The sequence below is a fragment of the Silene latifolia genome, chromosome Y (genome assembly GCF_048544455.1).
Source record: "Silene latifolia isolate original U9 population chromosome Y, ASM4854445v1, whole genome shotgun sequence".
NCBI lineage: Eukaryota > Viridiplantae > Streptophyta > Magnoliopsida > Caryophyllales > Caryophyllaceae > Silene > Silene latifolia.
This window is the reverse complement of record NC_133538.1, coordinates 223,686,992-223,710,312: the sequence shown is the minus strand read 5'-3', so window position 1 is coordinate 223,710,312 and position 23,321 is coordinate 223,686,992. Positions and strand designations below refer to the sequence as shown.

Below are 23,321 nucleotides of genomic sequence, written 5' to 3'. Positions count from 1 at the left end.
CATCTGGCCACAAACTCAGCTACCTCTTTCTTCATGTTTGGCCACCAGAAAGTCTTCTTAAGGTCTTTGTAAAGCTTGTCACCACCCGGTGAACCGAATAAGGAGTACAATGAGCCTCCGTCAAGATCACTCTCCTCAACTCTGTATCCTCAGGAACACACCATCTCCCATCAAAACGGACACTCTCATCTGTATGGATAGAAAACCTGGAAACTGTCCCACTCTCTACTCTTGAATTCCATTCCTAACTCTTAGGATCAAGCTCCTGTTTACTCTTGATGTTCTCATATAACTCTGGCTCGATCGTCAAATCCCCGATGGTATCTCCCTTCCTTAACATAAAGATCCCCATCCTATACACCTCATCCCTCAGCTTCAGCAAAGACATGGCTGTACATAGCGAATGAACGCTCTTCCTACTTAGAGCATCTGCAACAACATTAGCCTTACCCTCGTGATAGATGATCTCCATATCATAATCTCCGATAAGCTTAATCCACCGTCTTTGTCGCATGTTAAGCTCCTTCTGAGTGTAGATATATTTTAAGCTCTTATGATCAGAAAACACCTTAAAGGTTGCTCCATAAAGATAATGCCTCCAAATCTTAAGAGCGAAAACAACTACACCCAGCTCCAGATCATGAGTAGGGTAATTCTTCTCATATGGCTTTAGCTGCCTCGAAGCATAAGCTATGACTTTCACTGCCTGCATCAAAACACAACCAAGACCATTCTTTGAAGCATTCGTATATACCGCAAAGTTCTCACATCCCTCCGGCAAAGCTAGCACAGGAGTTGTGGTCAAGCGTTCCTTTAAAGTCTGAAACGCTGTCTCACAACTCTCATCCTAAACAAATCTAGTCTCTTTCCTCATCAGGGATGTCATAGGCCGTGCTATGGTAGAGAAATCTTTCACAAATCTCCTGTTGTAGCCAGCAAGGCCTAAGAAACTCGGAATCTCAGCAACATTCTTCGGTGATTCCCATTTGGTTACGGCCTCAATCTTACTAGGATCCACAGACACCCCCTTCTTAGATATCACATGACCCAGAAAAGCTACCTCCTCCAGCCAGAACTCGCACTTAGACAACTTGGCATAAAGTTGATTCTCTCTCAGAGTCTGCAAGACTATCCTCAAGTGCTCCTCATGTTCTTCCTTAGTCTTAGAATAGACTAAGTTGTCATCGATGAAAACAACCACAAACATGTCCAAGAACGGTGTAAAGATGCGATTCATCAAGTCCATGAAAGCTGCTGGTGCATTGATCAACCCAAAAGGCATCACCACGTACTCATAATGACTATACCGAGATCGGAACGCTGTCTTCGGAATATCCTCATCTGCTATCCTCAGCTGATGATAGCCCAACCTCAGATCAATCTTGAAAAACACACCTGCTCCACTTAGCTGATCAAACAGGTGATCAATCCTAGGCAAAGGATACTTTTTCTTCACCGTGACACGATTGAGCTCTCTGTAATCAATGCACAGTCTCATACTCCCATCTTTCTTCTTTACAAAAAGAATTGGGGCTCCCCACGATGACACACTAGGCCTGATATAACCCTTGCTTAGCAACTCATGTATCTGCTTCTTCAACTCAGCTAACTCTTTAGGTGCCATACGGTAAGGTGCTTTGGATATCGGACATGTCCCTGGTTTAAGCTCCACACTGAAATCCACATCCCTCTTGAGCGGAAAACTCGGTATCTCCTCAGGAAAGACATCATCAAACTCTCCCACCATAGGTATCTCAGCAGCTGTCTGCGGCTCTACTCGGCGATCTCTCACATGACAGAGAATCAAGGGGCACTTCTACCTCATACATGACTTTAAAGTCATCACAGCTATGAACTTACACTTAGGTCTTACCACAAACCCTCTATAGGACACCCTAACACCCTTAGGACCCTTTAAGGACACTCTCTTTTGCCGACAATCTATCTTGTCATCATACTTACCCAGCCAATCCATCCCGACAATCACCTCAAACCCATCCACAGGAAACTCTAACAAGTCTACCGGTAAATCTATCCCTCCAACCACCATAGACACTCCCTTATACAACTTGAGACATGACACAGACTCCCCTGAAGGTATGAACACATCATCTTTTACAACCTCAATCTTCCCCAAACCCATGGTCATGGCATGACTCTTAGACACAAAAGAATGTGTAGCCCCTGAATCAAACAAAACAAAGGATGGTACATTATGAACAAGAAAGGTACCAGTAACTACATGAGCATCATCATGCGCTTCCTGTTTGTCCATCATGAAAAGCTTCCCACTGTTTTTCTGTCCTCCACCCTGAACTGAAGCATTGGAGGTACTTGGCTTGGCTGCTGAATCTTGGGTGATGCTGTTGTTCTGACGCTGATATGATCCACCACCACTGCGGTTATAACTGCCCTGGTTGCCCTGTCCACCTTTGTTGCCCCATGAACCTCCCGGTCGGTTACTAGCAAAACTCTAAGTTGGCCCCTAAGAGAAATTACCTTGCTGAGCTCCTGAACCAGTGCCGGGCTTGTAACTCGTGTATTCTCGTCTCCTATGGCCGACACCACCACAGCTGAAGCATGTAAGGTTATAGTTGTCATTCACACTCCGACCTCCATTCTTTCCCCAGCCACGAGATCCCCCAGAGAAATCAGCTCCACCCGAAAAAGCCTTTGCATGGTTGAAGTTTCCCTTCTTGTTGCCCGACTGACTGTTGCTTCCACTGTCACCCTTCCTCTTTCCAGCGGCAGTCCTCTCATTGATCTCTCTTGAGAGATCTACCATTCTCTCAGCTTGGCCCGCTCTTAGGTCCACTTCCTTAAGGTCAGTAGCAACCCCAGCTGGCATACGACTCACGATCTTGGCAGATAGACCCCTCTCAAAACGGAGAGCCAAACCCCTCTATCCCAGCTACATGTCCTCAACATAATGAGATATCTCTAGTAACCGATGATAGTACTCAGTGACTTACATCTCCTCAGACATGGTGAAGGAATTGAACTCAGATCTCATCTTGTGTTGGATATGCTCCGGCACAAACTGCTCTCTCATAGCGCTCTTCATCCCAGACCACGGAATAACTCCCAGACCTCCAGCCTGGTAATATGCTCTAGCATCTTCCTTGACGTTTTGCCACCAAACAGCAGCTTCACCTCTCAGGTAGTATACTACCTGCTCAACGATCATGTCTTCGGGGCACTTACCATTTCCATGAGAGCTTCAATCTCACGGTGCCACTTCTTGAGCAGCTTTGGTTCCCCCACCCCTTCATATGTGGGAGGGTTGAAGCGAGCAATGATGATGCTAAGCTGAGTAGCATCCACCGGCTTCTCATTCCCCTTTCCCACATTTTTGAGAGCTTCAAGGAGAGCCTCTTGTTGCTCAATCATGCGAGCAACCTCATCAAGAGTCATCTCAGAAGCTTGGATCTATGCGGGGATTCTTTTGGGCGGCATTTTGAGCTGATAAGAAACAAAGAAACGTAAGCACAAAAGCCTACGGCTCAAAATGTATCAATCTTCCGCCAAAGGAACACTCGGCCGAGTATAAGACTATACTCGGTCGAGTAATGACTACTCGGTCGAGTATCCCAGATACTCGGTCGAGTAATCGACTCCAGTAGCCAACGTCAAATACCCAGATCGCATACTCGGTCGAGTACAAACAATACTCGGCCGAGTAGTTACTACTCGATCGAGTACACCTACTTACTCGGTCGGGTAAACACATACAGTAGCCATTGCTACTCACTGCCAAACAACACTCGGTCGAGTGCTTGGTTACTCGGTCGAGTACCTGCCCTGCTCGGCCGAGCCATACCAAAGACGGGTTAAAACAGTACAAGTCCCCTATCATGCTTTCTATTCCTTCAACAAACATATAACAACAGGAACTTAAATGCCACGTTATAAACATACAATCATACCAATCATTCACATGCTAAATTCACTTCACCAAATTTCACATACCCGTCCCTTCGACTACTTTTCCATTCACCATACTTACAAATTCGATATACAAATTTCCAACCATCACTTATTATCACTATGAATCTTCACATACATGCACATATAAAACACAACTCTCAACACACTTCCCATGTGACCGGCTCGAGTTAATGAGGGCCAAATTGCGACTCCGGGACCTCTCTCGAGTCTTTGCGGTAGCTCCAAACAACTCTCCCCGGGTTCATTTTATTTAGACTCCCTAAGTTCATTAGATTCATTTGTTTAGGTGCCGGAATCTTTTTCTTTGATACCACTTTGTAACACCCCCTCATACCAAGGTGCCTTACCAAGACCACCCTACAATGAAAGTGTGTTACCATCTCGGTTGCCCGGGGTTAGTACATATCAAAAGCGTCTGAAATGAGCACATTTATTAAAGTACCATAAAGTATAAAGTTTACATCAACCAAATCCCAAACTGTTTCAATAAAACAAAATAAATGTCTGACAACTAAGAAATCAAACTAAGACTCAGACGGTGATGCTACGACCGGTGATGACAACTATCCCATGACTGCCCCAAGCTCACCAATAGCAATACCTGTCAAGTCTGCTCACCATCCCCGAATGGATCACAGCAGATTCCACAAACAACAACGGGGTCAGTATTACTCAATCACTATAAGACAAACAAACACGGTAACCAGCTGATCATCCTCCAAACCCAGTCTCCCGATCTCACACAGTAACCGACTACGCACCGAAGTGTGTAGCCCTGCCATATTACCCATCGCAACAAGTAATCCTCGCCGCCAGTGGGTGACTGCAGCCGATCCCACCTAGTCCAGCTCATCAACGAGCGACTAACAATCCTTGTCCCTTAATGTGAACATCCCCTCCCGTGGCGGGTTCCACGGAGGGCGAACCAGAGTGTGAAGCCACTCCCGCAAGTGACTCCACCACAATCACAAACACACAGCATCACAGCTGTCACAACATCTCCACACCAACACCGTCACAACAATGCCCACACTCCATTGATCAGCAGATAACAATAGTTACAAAACAATCATGTCTTAAACAATGAACAGTAAACTGAGTAGGGAAAACCGTACCTTAGCAATCAACAGTAGAACGGAAACTAAACAACCACATAACACAATTACACATTGCACAATCCCCAATTTTCCCCAATTCCATATATACAGTAACCCCAAAAGAATACAAATGACAAGGGAATGAAACTTACTAACAGTAGAATAAGAGACTACACGCAAGGACCACGACGATTTCCACACACAACGAGATTAGGGGATGATTAGGGAGTGATTAAAGTAATCGTAAAATGATTAGGGTTGAAAATGACGTTTTAGAAACTGACGTTGAATATAAAATAATCCTAAACACTCCCGCATCAAACCGCTAAAATAACAATTGCCAGACCGGATACTCGGTCGAGTAAAACTATACTCCGCCGAGTATCCTCTACTCGGTCGAGTATTCTCCATACTCGACCGAGTATTCCTCGGCAGAACCAAAACAAACTCCACAATTAACACTACTCGGTCGAGTATACAACTTAATAAAATCCGTAGTATTAGACACACACTAAGGCACCACAAGTCCACGCTATAGCGCATAAAAGAAAGAAGTAGAAACACAATAAACGGACAACTAGTTAGGATGCGGCAAAAACTACCTAAACAAAACGAGATCAACCGTACATATTCCAGGCAAACGAAAAAGAAGAATAACGAATGCATATAGGGAAAGCATGAGCATGAGAGTTCAGGTAAGGAAACAGGTCCGAGAGACAGAGGTATCCGTCACAAAACAGAGGTAGGACGCTAACATTCACCACATAAACCAGTTCCTAGCAGTCCATTTTAAACCCAACTCAAGACTGACCTTGAGGGTAGCATTTGGAAGGAAATGAAACAGAATTTCAGCAGCTTAAAAACCATGGAAGGACAGTGAACTCGACTCCTTCCCCTTACCCGAATACAGCAAGAAAACGGACCAAAAGGGTGTCCAAACAACCATGTAAAATGAGCACAAACACTACAAAATCAACTCCATCTATGGGAAACACATAAAGACTTAAACTTTACGATAAATAAGGGCAAAAACGAGTAGGAAGGGGGGAGTTTCCCGACGTTTGTCGAGTAACCCATCACCGTTACCTTAACTTTCTTCAATCTTCAAGAGAATGGTCTATTATGAACGAGTTTCCTTCTGGGTCCTCAAAGTCTTCACCTAGAAACCGTAATAACAGCCGAGTTAGCTTAAAAACGTCACATTCATGAGACGGGTCGAGACGAGTTAGCTTAATGGGTTTTTTTGAGCTTGGTGTATTGCTGCTTGTTCAGTTGGGATTTCGAAAAAAAGGAAGAAAAATGGTGAGATGTTTTGGATTGGTCCAAAATTTGTGAATGTGGGGTAAATAACTATTATTTTAATTGGGTGCTAAAGTTAAGGAATGTGTTGTCGATACGGGATAGGTCGGGAATAGATTAGGCTCACATGTGAAAATGTGACGGTCCTTTTTGCTAGGCGGAAATTCGTCTTAAACCTACTATAATTTAAGACGGAACTTTATTATTAATATAGTTATTATTATTATTACTATTATTATTCCTATCCGACGAAAACGTATATTTTATATAAGGTAAGCTTTAAAAATTATAGCTTTAATTAAATTTACTTTTATTAACATAATGGAATTAACTAGTTAAAGTAATGAAAACTATCATTTTTCTTTATGAAAATTATACGAAAGGGGCGGGTGTTACAACCGTAATAGGAATCTCGAGCCCTTTGTTTCTCTCTTCCAACGTCTCAGCTGGTTCAAGCCTCTCGATCGAGTCTTTCCAGGTAAAAAGTTTTTCCAGGTGATATTTCAAGTGATATTTCACTCGATCGAGCATTTCCAGCCTCTCGATCGAGTCCCTCAATAGCAACAGTGTTTGATCGAGGTAAATTTTCACTCTATCGAACATATTCTTCAATATTTTCACTCGATCGAGTGGTTTGGACCTCTCGATCGATGCCTTGATTATCCAGACTACTCGATCGACCAACAATTCCTTTCGATCGAGTAATTTCAGCATCATTTCTACTCCATCGACCACCTTAAATCAGTAGATCGAGTATTTCCTTTGTACTCGGCATATTTTCAGTGACAGATGATTGTTCATCCTCCATAATAGAATCCCTCAGGTCTGAAATGTCCTTATGAGCTGACAATTTTGGTCCTTCGTAGGAACGACCACTTCGCAAATTAATCAAGTTAATCGTCTCATGTGGATTCTTCACGGATTGATACGGCAAATGACCCGGTTTTCTAGTGGATTGGCTCGCGGCCAACTGAGCAACTTGGGTTTCAAGTGACTTGATCGAAGCTTCCTTCTGTTGGTCACTCATCTGTTATTGCTTTGTCAACGACTGAAGCATTGACTTTAACTCAGCTAGCTCACTTACCCCACTTGAAGATGATGCTCCTTGGTTCGGTAGAGGAAAACAAGGAGGCTTTTGGAAGCCTTGTTGAGCCTTGTGACAAGGGACATAAGGTTGTTGCTGCTGCGGTGGAGGAGTGGGATTGAGAACATTCTGACTTGTCCACCTCAAATTGGGATAGACCGCCCCTTGATTAATGTAATAGGAACCTCCTCCTTGCCTATATTGCTGAAAGGAAAGGACTTGTTCCTTCTCAGTCAGACAGTCAATAGCAGTATGACCGTCATTGCTTCCACATCTCTCACATGTGACAATTTCCTGTCTAGTCAACAGATGAACCATCTGTTGATCTCCAGCAGATTGCAGCTCCAATCTATTCAACCGAGCATTCATGGCTTCCAGCTAAGCCACGACTGCCTTATCAACCGAATGGACCATTCGAATACCGTCCCGTGGGTTCCCATATTCGGCACAATGGGTCGTCATCTCCTCAATAATGCCCCATCCCTTATCATCATCAATGTTCTTTTGAAATCTCTAGTTGGATGAGGCGTCAAGTATAGCTCTGTCGTCACCGTTCAACCCATTGTAGAACTGGTTGCACAAGAACCACTGATCAAAACCATGGTGAGGAAGAGACCTCACCAACTTCTAGAACCGGCACCAAACTTCATATAAATTCTCATCAGGTGCCTACTTGAAACTAGTAATCTTACCCCTCAGCTGATTAGTGCGTTGTGGAGGGAAGTATCTTTTGTAGAAGACAAGTGAGAGAGTCTACTAGTTGGTTATAGCAGCAGCAGTCCGGTAAAGATCAGTCAGCCACTCACGGGCTAAGTCAGTCAGAGAAAAAGGAAAAAGCACTTCCTTTATCTTGTCTTGTATTACTCCCTTAGTGGCGTGAATAGTATAGCAGTAGTCAGTAAAGACTTCCATAAGCTTTCGCGGATCTTCACCCGCCACACCTCGGTACAGATTTCTTTCCACCAGATTTATGTAAGATGGACAGATATCAAAAGTGTTACCGTCCTCAGTCGTGAGATTGAAACCTTTAGGAATCGAGGATGCTTTGGGCTCTGAGTGACTTGCAATGTTAGGCATCTTTACTGGCTTGTTGGCAGAAATGAGATTGTCTTCTTCAAAAGATGGGTCTTCTGCGAATAAGAAGTGTTGTAGCTCGGGCTCGAAAGTACTCAAGTCTTCCTTTCGAATTTCTCTTTGCAGACGAAGTCTATGCCGAAGAAATCTCTCTGGCTCAGGATTAGCTGGGACTAATACCGACCTGTTTGACCTGGGCATACACAACACTGAAAGAATTAAGTGAGAACTGTCTCAACGAATAAAAATTCCCTGAGATGGATAAAAATAAACGAAACAAAAAACAGATAGGGCTATTGCCTCCCCGGCAACGGCGCCAAAGTTTGATACTGTCGTTTTGTACCAAAAATAAACCTAATTAAAACTAACAAAGAAGCTAGTGATAAGCAGGGTCGATCTCCACAGGGAGGCAAGATATCTTTTAAAGGTCCATCTATAAGGGTCACAAAATAAGGGGTTTGATTATTGATTTCTAAACTAAATAAGGATTAAAGGAAAAAGAGATTACACAAGAGCAATAAAGATAGAAAATATAATAAAGATGATTAAATAAGAGAAAGCATGCCAGTATTTCGGTTCACCATGGTAGTCTGTTGACTCAGCTGCAAATAGCCTAGACAATCTACTGTGAGACAGATACAGGAAAGGTCCTTCCGGTCCACTTTCTATCCTAGATTTCCACTAACTTAACTTCCGTCCTCATTAGGGTAGTCTACTGTTCATAGCAGGTCTATTTAATCTAATCTTCCAAGCCAGGAGTAAATTTAACCAGATTAAAGGTAACTTAGAAGCGTGCACTCAACTAAGTCGGTATTAAAGTTAAATTGTTATGGGTACAGGTTCTCACAAATAAATCATATAGTTTATTCGGTACATCGTCACAATCCTACCATAGACTCCGTAATCCCGACATAAGAGAAATTAGCTACACATATTACTAATGGCGTAAACAATAATAATAATGAATATACTAATTAGAGACATAATGAAACAACAGTAATTAAGCGTAAACTGATTAGGGCAGAAATAATTAAGTAGAAACAAGGATTAAAGCAAACTCAAATAAAAAGATTAAGTTTAAGAGAAGAAAAGTGATTACAATCAAGAGAATTTCGGCGTAGAGATCAATCCAATACCTGAGCAAAGATTAAAGGAAAGGAGAATAAATTTACAGTAAAGAGTATGAAGGAAAGATTTGAGAGTTCTAAGATGATAAATGCGTACTAATGACCTAATTAGTGAAAGCTTAAATAGGAAAATAAAAGGTTTAACGAAATAAAACTAATCACGGGTCACTAAGCCCGCATAATACCAAAATCCTCTCGATCGAGTGATATAAAACCACTCGATCGAGGTCTTCATCAGCTAATCCTCTCGATCGAGCCAAAATACCTCTCGATCGAGGACATCCAAAAATCAGCATTTCGATCGAGTAACTAAAAGTACTCGATCGACCTCTCATGTCCTCCAAACCACTCGATCGAACCAAAAGACTTCTCGATCGAGTGCTTTTCTTCATATCAGCCTCTCAAGTTGACTTTAATTGCTTCATTGACCACCCTTCACGCACGTCAAGCTATAATTCTCGCTCTAACATTCCCGTCTCCTCAATATGCATGCTAAATAGGACGAAAAGAATACGGTTTCACCACTTTCAGGTTCATTTCTGCAATTCAGACAAAACAAACCAAAGTAGCCAATTCGGGGCATATTGCAATACATAACGCTATAAAAATGCATAGAAATACGTGCAAAATAAGACTAAAAAGGCTATATAAAATGCACGTATCAATCCACATATTGTTTAGTGAATTCAATTGCGGCATTGTCCCAAGTGGCAATTTTCTTGTGCTCCAAAGAATAGAACCATTGCTTAAAAATAGTGTCAAGAGATGAAGGAAAGATCCTTAGGAACATCTCGGGTTTGATGCCTTTGATAGACATATAATCTTTGAAGGCACGAATGTGGTTCAAAGGATTTTCATGCCCCTTGAACTTTGGGATGTCAGTCATGTTGAAGTTGGTAGACAGCTGAGCATTTACCGCCTCATACTTGCGATTATTCTCCCTGTAGATGTCATCTCCCTTAAGGTACATTAGTTGCTCTTCCAAGTATTGGAGTTGCTTTTCAGCTTTAGAAGGACCTAGTGGGAGGTTGACTTCTTGTTGTCTAATAAAGGGTGGAAGGTTATCATGTGCACTCATGTCAGGGACATCATTCTCGGCAAGAGGGAGTCTAGTTTCTACAGCTACAATTTGGCCTTCAGAAGCATTGAGGCGAGCAGAAGCTTGGCCTTGGCTTGTTTGGAGACGGACGAGTGCAACTAGGATTAGATCATTACTATTTGGGGTTGTCCATTAACACTTGCGTGACTAGTTCCAGGCATCTTGGAAACTGAGGATTTAAGAGATCGATAACGAATCAAAACACGGTCGACCATTTTAGCACACTTACTCAAAAAAGACTCGACTTGTGAAGTGGGAGTGTGCCACTGTGTTCAGTGAGGTTTGAAAATGACAAATTTTGAAATGTTTGTCCTAGGCAACTGTAGGGTAGTTGAGTGCTGACTAGAGGTGAGTTTTTTAAATGGGTTTTGAGGCATGAATTTTGACTGGACATTTGGACAGAGTTTCGACTCATTTTACGCTATTTTAGGCCACTTTTGAAATATTTACATTTTAAAAGGGATTTTGATTTTACAGAAATCTCGTCAGGGTTTTTGGTTTACAAAATGGTGATCACGTATATGGTACAACCATTCATACATGCATTATAACGGCATGCTGAGTGCATTTAAAGTGTTTTGGCTTAAAAAGGTGGGTTGCCATACAAAGCAATCAAACCCCGGTCTGTGGAGAGGTCCGTGCCAAACATGAGTAAGGTCGGTTCCTAGTCTATTTCCTCGAGTAGTGAAAGCTCTTGATACAGACATGAGTATGTACCACGGTATGGTTTACGTCAATCGCTATCTATCCTTAGGCCCAGATAAGAATTTGGACCGTCCAGACGGGACGATTGGTCAAATGGGTTGGGTTGAGCCTATGAAGGCCGAATAAAACGACCTAAGAAGGTCGAGTAATGAAAATCGACAATTGTCTCATATAAACTATTCCCTAACCTTCTTCAAGTTTCACCCTGGGTAATACGTAAGTGTATAATCCCCAGCGGAGTCGCCAAACTACTGACATGGGCCACGCCGCGGCGCCCGCGGAGGCGCTTGGGACAAGCGTTGCATTTGTGGAGTCGCCACCAATTTTTATGGGAAATTTGAACCGTTCGAATACCTCGTGCCATGTCAAGACACAAAGTAGTGACATGAATACCAAGAACTAGTTACCCTTAGCATTCTATGTCTAGAATGACTCTCGTGGATGCAAATGAACACGGATGTTCATAGAGATTTGGAGTAAGGGTGAGGGTACGTATTAGGAAGCTCTTTAATCGAACACCTAATCCCGCGCGCCTCGATAGCGGCCTCTACTAATGAGTAGGGAAGTTATTCATATTTGATATGCTGTCGATTATATGCATGCAATGCAAAATCCACAGATTAATCCTAGCATGTGAATTAAACTAAGTCGGTGAACAAATAATTAGCACTCAATTATGTCGAATTGGGATTTAGAATTAATTACATGTGAAAAACAAGTAAATAAACCATACAATAAACAATAAATAAATAGCGATAAATAAATAGTAATAATTAAGATTACAATGAATTACAATGATTTAACTGATTTGCGTCAAAAATACACTCGAAACGGAAATTTGAAGAAAAGAAAATAATAGTTTGAAATTAAAGTGACAAAAAATAGGATAAATTAAAGGTGATATTACGATTAGTAGTTAATTAATACCTAATTAAAGCTATGTCGAAGCGAGAATGGAAAGTTCAGGGACATAAGTCATCTCAGAACAGGCGCAACATCTATTGCGTCCCTTAGAAGAGGCGCAGCTATTCCTGCGTCTGTTCTTGAGTTGAGCTCTGGCTGTGAAGTCAGAACCGCGGGTAGTTAATGTTCTTTGACATGTTTTTCGATTGATTATCGATATTAAACTCGAGTGATTTAGCATTAATTACATACTGACATCGTCAAAAAGCGATAAACACGAATTAAAACAAATTAAAACGTGTTAAAAACGAATTAAATTTATTTACGATATCGGAAACACAAAAGGAACGAACTTTGAAAGAAATTTGATAAACTGAAAATAAACAATGGAAATATATACAAAGAACGAATTCCAGAGACTTGATATGGACAAATCGAGTCTCTAAGAACCGAGTTTGATTTAGTGACGAAAACCCGCAAATATCGATTTATAAGGGATTTGAGTTGAAAATATAACGTTAAAATTGAAAGGAGATATCAAAACATGGTTTATATACAAAGGAGTGAAATAAAATAAGGAAAATAAGATGAAAAGGACAAAACCACAGAAACCCGAGAAAGAAGAAGAAGAGCAGGAGCAGCGGCAGCGGCAGCCTCTGGAAGAGGCGCAGCAGGTGCTGCGACCCTTCGAAGATGCACAGCTGCTGCTGCGTTTCTTCTTGACGTCTGGTAACTGCTGTTTCATAAAAACAGTTTGTAATAAATGTTTTTAAAATCGGTTTTAAATGTATTTTTGACGTGAATCTTACATTAATTGATACAAAAATAAAAATACAATAAAAAAGATGGGATTTACACCCTCAGACTTACATGTTTGAGGAAACAAGATTAACTAAGTTAACGTTAGTGACTGCTCGACTCGAATGTATGTAGAAAGTGCCCTCGCTGGAGGATTTTAGATTAATTGATTGATTGATGTGTAGTGGTCAAATTGGCCGGTCATGCAACGTGACTGGAAATCAGAATGATCTGAGCTTACGTGGTCGATTGATCAAGAACGTAGGCGTCGAAAGCTTAGAGCACGGTCTAGAAGGCAAAGGGAGAAGAGAAGGGCGGACACTCGCGTGAAAAATATGTGAGACCGGAGGTCTCTATTTATACTAAACAATGTGAAGAGTTTTGGAATAAAAAATTGGAAAGAAATCACGGAAAAATTTTGTAAACAGCGAAAACGAGCTGGACAAGAAGCGCAGCATCTACTGCGTCATTTCCCTAGAGGTTTCCTCCTGTGGAGGAAAGATTTCCGCGTTTCTATTATGGAATTGTGGTAGATCTATACTTCCTTATTCCTTAAAATATGATATACGGAAAATATTTTACCAAAAGATATAAATTTAATTTATGGAATAAATATCCGGAATATTCTAGAGCATTCCGACTCGGCATTTTAAACGGTTTCCTCGAAAATGAAGCGGTTTTTGACCCGAACTCCAAATCAACTCTAATTACTGTCAAAACGACCGTATAGGCGCGTAGATGACGACAAAGGGGTAGACACAAGTGTTTGAGCTATCAGTTGATGATAAACTTACGAATTGTCATAAATCGTTTCGCGTACAAACATGCGGCCCAATCATCACTGGGTGGTTGGCGAAAGGTGTAGAAAAGAGGTATCTACAATATTTGTTATCCTTAACTTGTGTAAGTCAATGTATATGGCATTATAGAAATACTTGTGCAGTGAATATTTGAATATTTGTTGCATACATAGCTAATTAATTACCACATAGAACGTGGTCCTTAAAATAAGGAAGAAAAAGTTGATTTTTGCATGTTGAATTTTAACCACAGAGCGCCACATAGGCTCTGTGATTGTTCCTTTAATAAATAGGATTAAGATATGACTCGGGCAACGCACGGGTTATTCATTGTTATTACAATATATAGTCCATATTTGTGACATATTTATTTATGTTTTGGGAGCTTTTATTTAAAGAAATTCGCAGCTCTCTTACCTCAACCATGAAATTTAGGGGTTTAATTCTCAGCCGCGACATAGTACGCTCATTTGAAATAAAAAAAATCGTAGCTAAGCGAGATTGGTAGTAGGTGGTCTTAAGATGAGCAACTTCTAGGAAATTCGAATGGTGCATATGAGGGAGGATTTTTTTTATCGACAAGACCATTTCGTTAATAAGGAGTCGTACGATAATACGACATCTGCAAAATATGTCAAATTTGACGAGATAGTAAGAACAAACGAGTAGCGCAAGAGTAGAGCAATTAGGCAGCTAGTACTACAATAGTACTCTAAACAATTATCATAAAGGAGACATGGAATTCTTATAATATTAGATAAGTGTTGGTTCTTGCTTATATAACTATTAACAATCCAACCCATTAGAATTGGAATTCTTATAATTTATATGATAAATGTTGTTATGGATAAAAAACACCTTTTGTACACCTATGACGTGGCAACATTTTACTGGTGAAAAAGATGGCAAAAGGTTGGCCGCGTGGCACATGGTGATTGGCGGATAAGAAGAGAATAGGATTGATGAAGTGGCAAGGTGTGGACCATGGGATTAAAAGGAAAAACAAACACACTTTGGCCATGAAATAGCACACGTGCAAAAATCAACAGCCAAGTCAACCAACAAACCCCTATTTTTTAGAGGGTTGACCTGGTATTTAGCAAGAGACGCAGAGGCAGCTCAAAAACCGTAGTTCTGATTCCAGCATCTATATAAGGACGAGGAGAGCAACACTCAAGGCATTCGATTTTTCAACCTAAGCAACTCTACAGTTCACAAAAATTTCGTCTACACTTGGCGATAATTTACTAGCTAACAAGAATCTTGTATTTCCTTACTTGGGCATTTACTCTCGATTATAGTGCAAATTTGGCGGGATTCCGATTCCCCCGCGGTTGTTCCCATACCGGGTTTTCCGCGTCACCAAAAATCCTCCGTGTCATTCTTTTCGTTCATCTTTATTTCCTTCTTTATTTCGTTGCATATTTATTCATTATATTCATCATAACCAAATATTAATCGGCCATAGATTAATCACTATCACTCACAAATTAAATCGATAATCAGGTAAATTTTTACCAAAACAGGTTGGCGCCCATCGTGGGGCATAGTGATCATTTTCTATAGTCAAATCTCGCAAGACTGGACCAGCCGTCACGATGTCCGAAACAACCAAATCCTTCCAAAGACCACAAAGATGTCACCCGTCTTCTGGAGCAGGACTTACTTCTGCATCCGCAGGATCAGTCAGTGCACCCCCAACGTCCAGCCAGACGATCCCCGTCAGCATGTCAACCAGAGCCATGCCCCAGCTTTAGAAGCCACCGCAGACTCCAAAGTCAGCAGGTGCATCCGGTCATTCCAAATCCAAAGAGGGAGAGCAGCCCAAAGAGAGGTGAAGTCGTATCCGTGCCGGACCCGGAAGGCTCAGGCGCAGAAGTTCTCTGAAGCAGAGGATCTCCAGCGCTCGATCCGATGCAGGTGATTATTCAGGGGATGGACACTCTGCGTCAGGCCGTTGAGGATCTAAGGAAGGACAACCAGAACCTGATTGCTCAGATCGTGACAGAAGTCCAGACCAAGCCAACATCAGCACCAGAGGCTCCTACCAGAACCAGCGGTGGAGGGTCGAATCGATCAATTCCATCAGAACTAGTCACTAGACTGGACCTTACAGGAGTAGCACCCAGCGAACCAATTGAGCCCAGAGGATTGGGATGCCTATCATTTGATAATCCACCCAATCAGCAGCAGACAACAGGTAACGCTTTGTTTAGCACCCCATCAGGATCTGACCTTCCACCTTTCTCAGGTACCCCGCGCACCAGACATCAGGATGGCAATCTGGACCTGTCACCAATGCAGCAATTCCATCCTACAACCAGTACACCAGTGGAACCTGGATCGGAGGATTACAGCAGACACCAGGATGGCAGCCTGGATCCATAATCGCTCAACACCAAGAACTACCATCATCCAAAGACCATGCCAATTTTCTGGAGCGCCTTGGCTTGGAGGTACACCGGCTGGTTCTTTTCTGCCTGTTTCTAACCCTCTTGTAGGAGCAGGTAATTCCCTAGAGCAGCAATACCTGGAGCTGGGGGAGCTGATGTACAGGATACCAGGCGTAGCCCGTCCGTTAGAGAAAGCAGCTAGAGACAGCTATGCAGACTCACCTTTCGTGGATGACATAGCCCTAATCGGTGTCCCTAAAAGATGTGTGCCTCCAGCCATGACGCTCTATGACGGAACCACGGACCCACTCGACCATATCAATCACTACAAGCATAAAATGATGGTGATAACCGCAACTGGATCTCTAAAGGAAGCTTGTATGTGCAAGGGACTCGGATCAACCCTGTCAGGAGCAGCCCTACAGTGGTTCGTTGGCCTGCCAAATAGGAGCATATCCAGTTTCGCCGACCTAGTCAATGCCTTCAACCAGCAGTTCGCCAGCAACAGAAAGCCGGAGAAGCAGACTAGTGACCTCTACCGAATAGTGCAAGGGTTCGAGTAGTCCACCCGTGATTACTTGAATAGGCTCAACAAGGAGAAGGTGGCTATCCCAAGATGTGATATAGCAACCACTATACAAGCTTTCCGCCAAGGACTGCACCAGGATTCAGATCTCTACAAGGATCTGACGAAGCACCCTTGTACCACCTTTGAGGAAGTACAGACAAAGGCAATTGCTGTCATGAGATTAGAGGAAGACTCTGCACCAATCAGAGGCATCTATGATTCAGACCCAGTATCCAGAAAAGCTCCAGTAGAAAATAAGAGTGAAAGGCCCAAGCCCTACAGCAGGAGCGTAAACAGAGTCTCTAGAAATTCTGAAGAAAGGAGCGAAGCAGATCTGCCTCCGAAAGTAAGTGAGTATGGTTTTACTACGAATCTTGCAGGACTATTCAAAGCCTTGAAGAAGCTGGGACGCAGAGTCAGATGGCCAAAAGTTCCAGAAGGAAACCCCACCAGCAGAAGGGACACAGGCAAGAAGTGTGAGTTCCACGGCAGCAACACCAACGACACCGATGAATGTCACTCCCTCAGAAAGGAAGTCAAATTCCACTATGATCAAGGAAATATGGATCACCTCCTACCCAGAAACGCAACCAGAGTGAACTCTACAGATCAGGTTCTGTCATCTCCTCCTCCTAAGTGCACTAGAACTGTGAATGTTATTACAGGTGGATCGGAGCTGTGTGGGCTGACATATTCAGCAGCAAAGAGGCATGCGACCAGAATTAAGCGAGACAGACCAGAAAGCTCCTGCAGGATTAATCGCCAGAATCTGCCGTCAGTCACCTTTGACGAAACAGATGCAGCGTCTGCTCCAGAACAGCACCACAATGCCCTAATCATCACGCTTCCTATAGAAAATTGCGAGGTGAGGAAGACCTTGGTGGATACCGGAAGCTCTGTCAACTTGATCATGTTAGAGACACTCAAAGGCATGGGATTCACCGAGAAAGATCTAGCAAAGAAGGCGGTTCCCTTGGTTGGTTTCAGTGGCGAAACAAAGCACTCCCTAGGAGAAATCGTCATCCCAACCTACGCCGGAGGTGTAAACAAGCAGGTAAGGTATCTGGTTATTGACGGACCCTCTACTTACAATGTGATCCTTGGCAGGCCCTGGATCCACGAGATGAAAGAAATTCCCTCAACGACCACCAATGCCTGAAGTTTCCAACGCCTTGGGGGGTGCAAGAGATACGTGGGGATCAGGAAGAAGCTAAGGATTGCTATAAGGTGGATCTGAAGTCAACAACCGGCTCGCCCGCATAGCAATTACAGAGCCAGCGCATCCAGGACGAGTACATTAAGCCTCAGCAGGCAGAGCTGGACGAAGTCATCCTGGACGCACTGCATCCAGAACGAACTGTGCTCATTGGATCTGAATGTAAAAGTAACATTCGTGAAGAACTTGTTCGATTATTGAGAACTAACATAGACTGCTTTGCTTGGTCACATGATGATATGATAGGGATAGACCCAAGTGTGATAACTCACAAGCTAAGTGTGGATCCAAGCTGTAAACCTGTGCAGCAGAAAAGAAGAAAATTTGCTTCTGAAAGGAACTAGGTCATAAACAAAGAAGTAGATAACCTGCTTGCTACCGGAAAAATTCGAGAAGTAAAGTATCCAGAATGGTTGTCTAATGTGGTGGTGGTTCCGAAGAAGAATGGCAAGTCGAGGGTCTGCGTCGATTTCACGGATTTAAATAAAGCTTGCCCAAAGGATCCATTTCCACTACCACACATAGATGCCATGGTGGATGTCACTGCAGGGCACGAGATGCTGACATTCCTGGATGCCTGGAGCGGATATAACCAGATAAAGATGCACCCCAGTGACCAGGAAAAGACAGCATTCAGATCCGAGCGAGGTATCTACTGTTATAATGTCATACCTTTTGGACTGAAAAATGCAGGATCTACCTATCAGAGGCTAGTAAACATGATGTTTAAAGAGCAAATAGGCCAAACTATGGAAGTATACATAGACGATATGGTCGTCAAATCGAAGCAGGCTTCACAGCACCATCAGCATCTGGCAGAAACTTTCAACACCCTCAGAAAATATCAAATGAAGCTAAATCCGACAAAGTGTACCTTCGGAGTATCTAGTGGAAAGTTTCTGGGGTATATGGTAACCCAGAGGGGGATAGAGGCTAGCACCAAGCAAATCAAAGCAATCCTGCAGCTGGAGTCACTGCAGAAACCAAAAGACGTCCAGCGTCTAACTGGAAGAGTGGCGGCCCTGAATAGGTTCATATCCAGGTCCTCGGACAGATGCAGACTATTTTATGATGTACTCAGAAAAAGCCAAAGATTAGAGTGGAAAGATGATCATGAGAAAGCATTTCAGGAGCTGAAGCATTATCTCAGCACCCCACCACTCCTGTTGAAGCCAGAGCCAGGAGAGCCACTCTTCCTGTACCTGTCAGTTACAGAAGCAGCAGTCAGTGCAGTACTAGTACGAGAGCAGGAAGGATCACAGCATCCAGTATATTACATCAGTAAGTCTCTGCTTCCAGCAGAGACCAGGTACACGTCACTAGAAAAACTTGTCCTTATACTAGTTATTGCATCCCATAAATTGCGTCCCTACTTCGAGTCTCATACAATTTCTGTGATAACTAATTATCCTCTTAAGACTATCATGAGAAAACCAGAATTGTCAGGAAGGATGGCTAAATGGTCCGTGCACTTGAGCGGTTACGATTTGCAGTTTGAACCCCGTACGGCCATAAAGTCTCAGGCTCTGGCAGACTTCATGTCTGACTTCTGCCCAGCCCTCCAGACCCAGGCAGAGCAGGACATTCTGAGTCTGGAAGAAGATAAAGGAGAACAAGTATGGGAGCTACATGTGAACGGAGCCTCAAATGCCAAGGGAGCAGGAGTACGACTGGTCCTCAAGTCACCCCAGGGAGATCTCATAGTCCAGGCTGTACGACGTGAATTCAAGGCCACAAACAACGAAGCAGAATATGAGGCATTGATCCTGGGTCTGAAGCTGGCTCTGGATCTGAAAATCAGACACCTTCAAGTTTGCAGTGATTCTAAACTTGTAGTTAACCATGTTAATGATTTCTATGAGGCCAGGGATCCCAGAATGATGGCATATCTAGACGTAGAAAAGGAGCTGAAAATCAGATTTGTCACGTTCAACATCAAGCAAATCCCCAGGGACCAGAACGCAGAAGCAAATGCACTAGCCACCCTGGGGGCAACCTTCAAAGCAAGAACCATCTCCACAATACCAATTGTCCACGTGTTGGAGCCAGCAACACTAAAATCTCAGCAGGAAGCAGAAGTGGTGTGCAGCACCAGCAATGAAGAAAATACTCCAGACTGGAGGAAATCATACCTGGACTGGCTGCAGAATGATATCCTGCCAGCAGAAAGAAAGGAGGTAAGGAGCTTTAGAATGAGAGTATCCAGATTCATACTAATTGATGGTGTTCTGTTCAGGAAATCCCTCGCCGGACCCTACCTCAGATGCCTGGATCAAGGAGAGTCTCAGGCTGTTTTGCATGCTCTCCATAGTGGAGAATGGGGAAACCATGCAGGGGGCAGGAGCCTGTCCAACAAGGCACAGAGGCAGGGATACTTCTGGCCCATAATGCACAAAGATGGCATGGAATTCGCAAAAAGATGTGACGCTTGTCAGAGGCACGCCCACGTTAGCCACCAGCCAGCAGAGCCTCTGCACCAGGTTATCTAACCATGGCCCTTCATCAAATAGGGAATGGACATCGTGGGACCACTACCCAGAGCACCAGGAAACAAAGTCTATATGCTCGCCATGACGGACTACTTCTCCAAATGGATAGAAGCAGAATCATTCTCCCAGGTTACAGAAACCCAGGTGATATCCTTCATTAAACGCAATATCATATGCAGGTTTGGCATTTCATCTGAGATTATATGTGATAACGGGTCCCAATTCATTGGAAATAAGACAGAAGCTTTTTGTGCTAGGTGGAATATCTCGTTGCAGAAATCTACTCCTAGGAACCCCCAGTACAACGGACAAGCTGAATCCAGCAATAAGATTATCGTCGAAAACATGAAAAAGAAGCTGGAGGAGATTGGGGGCAAATGGGCAGAAGAGCTACCTCTGGTTCTCTGGGCTGACAGAACCACACCAAAGGTTGCAACGGGACAAACTCCCTTCAGCCTGGTGTTCGGAGCAGAAGCAGTCATCCCATCCGAAGTTAGGGTCCCAACCCACAGATATGGATGCATAACAGAAGATCGGAATTAGGTGAAAATGGCAAGCAATCTGGACACGATAGATGAACTCAGAACCAGCGCCCAGATCAGGATGGCTTCCTACTGACATACTGTGGATAGAAGCTATAACAAGAATATAAAAGTAAGAACCCTGCAGGTAGGAGATCTTGTCCTGAGGAAAGTCTTCCAGAACACCAAGAACCAGCAAGCAGGAAAATTCGCCTACAACTGGGAGGGGCCATACCAAGTAGAAAGCACAGTTGGAAATGGAGCCTACCGACTCATGACCATGGAAGGACAAATGGTTCCCAGATCCTGGAACATCACCCACTTGAAAAAGTATTTCACTTAAGTCACCAAAGATGGTCGCAATCGGGTACACTCAAATTTTCACTACCGTATACAAATCAAATTTCAGCCAGGTTCTAGATATTGCCTTAAATATTTTAAGGCTCAAAATGTTTTTCTGGCTCTAAATATTTTTCTATCTCTAAATATTTTTCTGTCCCTAAATATTTTTCTGACTCTGAAATATTTTCTGACTCTGAATATTTTTCTGGTTCTAAATGTTATTTCTGAATTCAACATTTCTGGTTCTAAAACAACATTGTTTGTATTTTAAATAAGTTTTAAGTTACAAAACAACTTTGAATGTTTTAAGTATAGAATCTCTTCTTATTTTAAATGGGCAAGTGAATAAAATGCAAACTAATCTGGCAGAGTCTGTATTCATTACAGAAGGCGTGTGTCCGTGGCTAAGCACGTACAACCGGGACAACCAGCCTCCTGCGATGCATTAGCACCCACGCAAGCCTGGCTCCTCTGGACGAGTGGGCATACTAGACCCCTTAGCCAGCAATCAAACAACGATGGCCAAACAAACGACGTGCATGCACAAATCAAAGCACCAGAAATGGTACGACACAAAGATATATCCACCAGAAAATACTTAAGTTCAAAAGCAAAATACGTTTGGTACCAGAACCAGACCAAAATACATCAAACTGTTCAAAATAAAACTGAAATGTTACGCCCCGCAGGGCCAAAAACTAACTAAGCATGGTAAAAGTCTTTCAGACGCAGAAAAGCTAATCTATGTCAATGTGATCCACAACCACAGAAGCAGCTGCCTGAGTATCAGGAGCAGGAGAATTCACCTCTTCCTCAGCTCCTGGATCATCATCAGCAGAGGCAGCACCAGCTCCTATCAAGCCGACTAGTAGATCCAGGTTCAGGCCATCAGGGAAATCAGTAGCAAGCCTCTCTTCTTCAGCTCCTAAGTCCCAAGCCTAATGTTCTCCATTCTAGAACGCCTTTATGCACTTAATCTTCGTCTCCAGAGCAGCGTAGGACAGAGCATTCACCAAAGTCTCCCCGAGCTCAGCATTCTTCTCCTTCAACTCTTGTATCTCAGAAGCCTTCTCTTCCTGAACCTGGGAAACACGAGCCTCCGCATCAGCAGCACGTTTCTCAGCCTCTGAGGCACGTTTCTCAACTTCTGAGGTGCGTTTCTCAGCATCAGCAGCATTCTTTTCAGCGCCATAAAACCGCCCTTCAGCAGCAAAAAGACTGTTCTGCAACCTCTGCTTCTGAGCAGCCTCCTCCAACACCAGACTCTGGGACTTGTCTAAATCAGCCTGAATTTTAAGCTTGCTCTCATTGGCTTCTTTCATCTGCTTCTGAAAATTAGCATTTTCTACTTCTAGGAGAGGTACCTTCTCCCGCAGATACAGAGCCATCTGGAGGGACTGTCGCACCAGAACAGAGTGTCAAAAAAAAAAAAAAAAGATTGGAGCAGTCAGTATCCGTTTACCTCAATGGAGTGCTCAGCTGCACGATCCACCAAATCATGTAAAGCTCTGCTGTCCAATGCAGACCTAGGAGCAGGAAGTAGCAGCTGGTTCATTAAGCCCAGGTTACGCGCAGATTTAGCCTTGCCAAAATCGTTTGAAAGTGTAATGGCAACAACCCCAGTAGCAGGAGCAGATCTGGAAGCAGGAGTAGCTCCAGAAGAATGAATGGCTCCAGATGCCGAGATTGAAGCAAAAGCAGACGTGGCAGTAGGGATAGGGCCGGAAGCAGGAGTAGGTCTGGAAACAGGAGGATCCCCAAAAGCAGACAACCCATGCCCAGGAATTGGAGGCCTCGCGGTCAGAGGAGTGGCTTCAATAGGAGTCTGCTCCTTAGCCTGACCCGCAGGAGCTGCTCT

General features: G+C 43.3%; 1 protein-coding gene across 1 annotated transcript; it reads left to right on the top strand.

Moving 5' to 3' along the window:
* Nucleotides 1–16,358: 16,358 nt before the first annotated feature.
* On the top strand, nt 16,359–18,825 carry LOC141630136 (uncharacterized). The gene is made up of 4 exons (XM_074443007.1): nt 16,359–16,390; nt 16,914–17,949; nt 18,003–18,122; nt 18,805–18,825. The coding sequence occupies exons 1-4, from the start codon at nt 16,359–16,361 to the stop codon at nt 18,823–18,825; spliced, it is 1,209 nt and encodes a 402-aa protein (XP_074299108.1).
* The last annotated feature ends 4,496 nt before the right edge of the window (nt 18,826–23,321 follow it).

Excerpts from the sequence above, each read along its gene's own strand:
- LOC141630136 (XM_074443007.1), top strand. The coding sequence starts at position 16,359 with ATGCCAATTTTCTGGAGCGCCTTGGCTTGGAG. Across the intron at positions 17,950-18,002 it reads CCGGAGGTGTAAACAAGCAG|GCCCTGGATCCACGAGATGA; the intron begins GTAAGGTATCTG and ends GATCCTTGGCAG. Across the intron at positions 18,123-18,804 it reads AAGCTAAGGATTGCTATAAG|GATCTACCTATCAGAGGCTA; the intron begins GTGGATCTGAAG and ends TGAAAAATGCAG.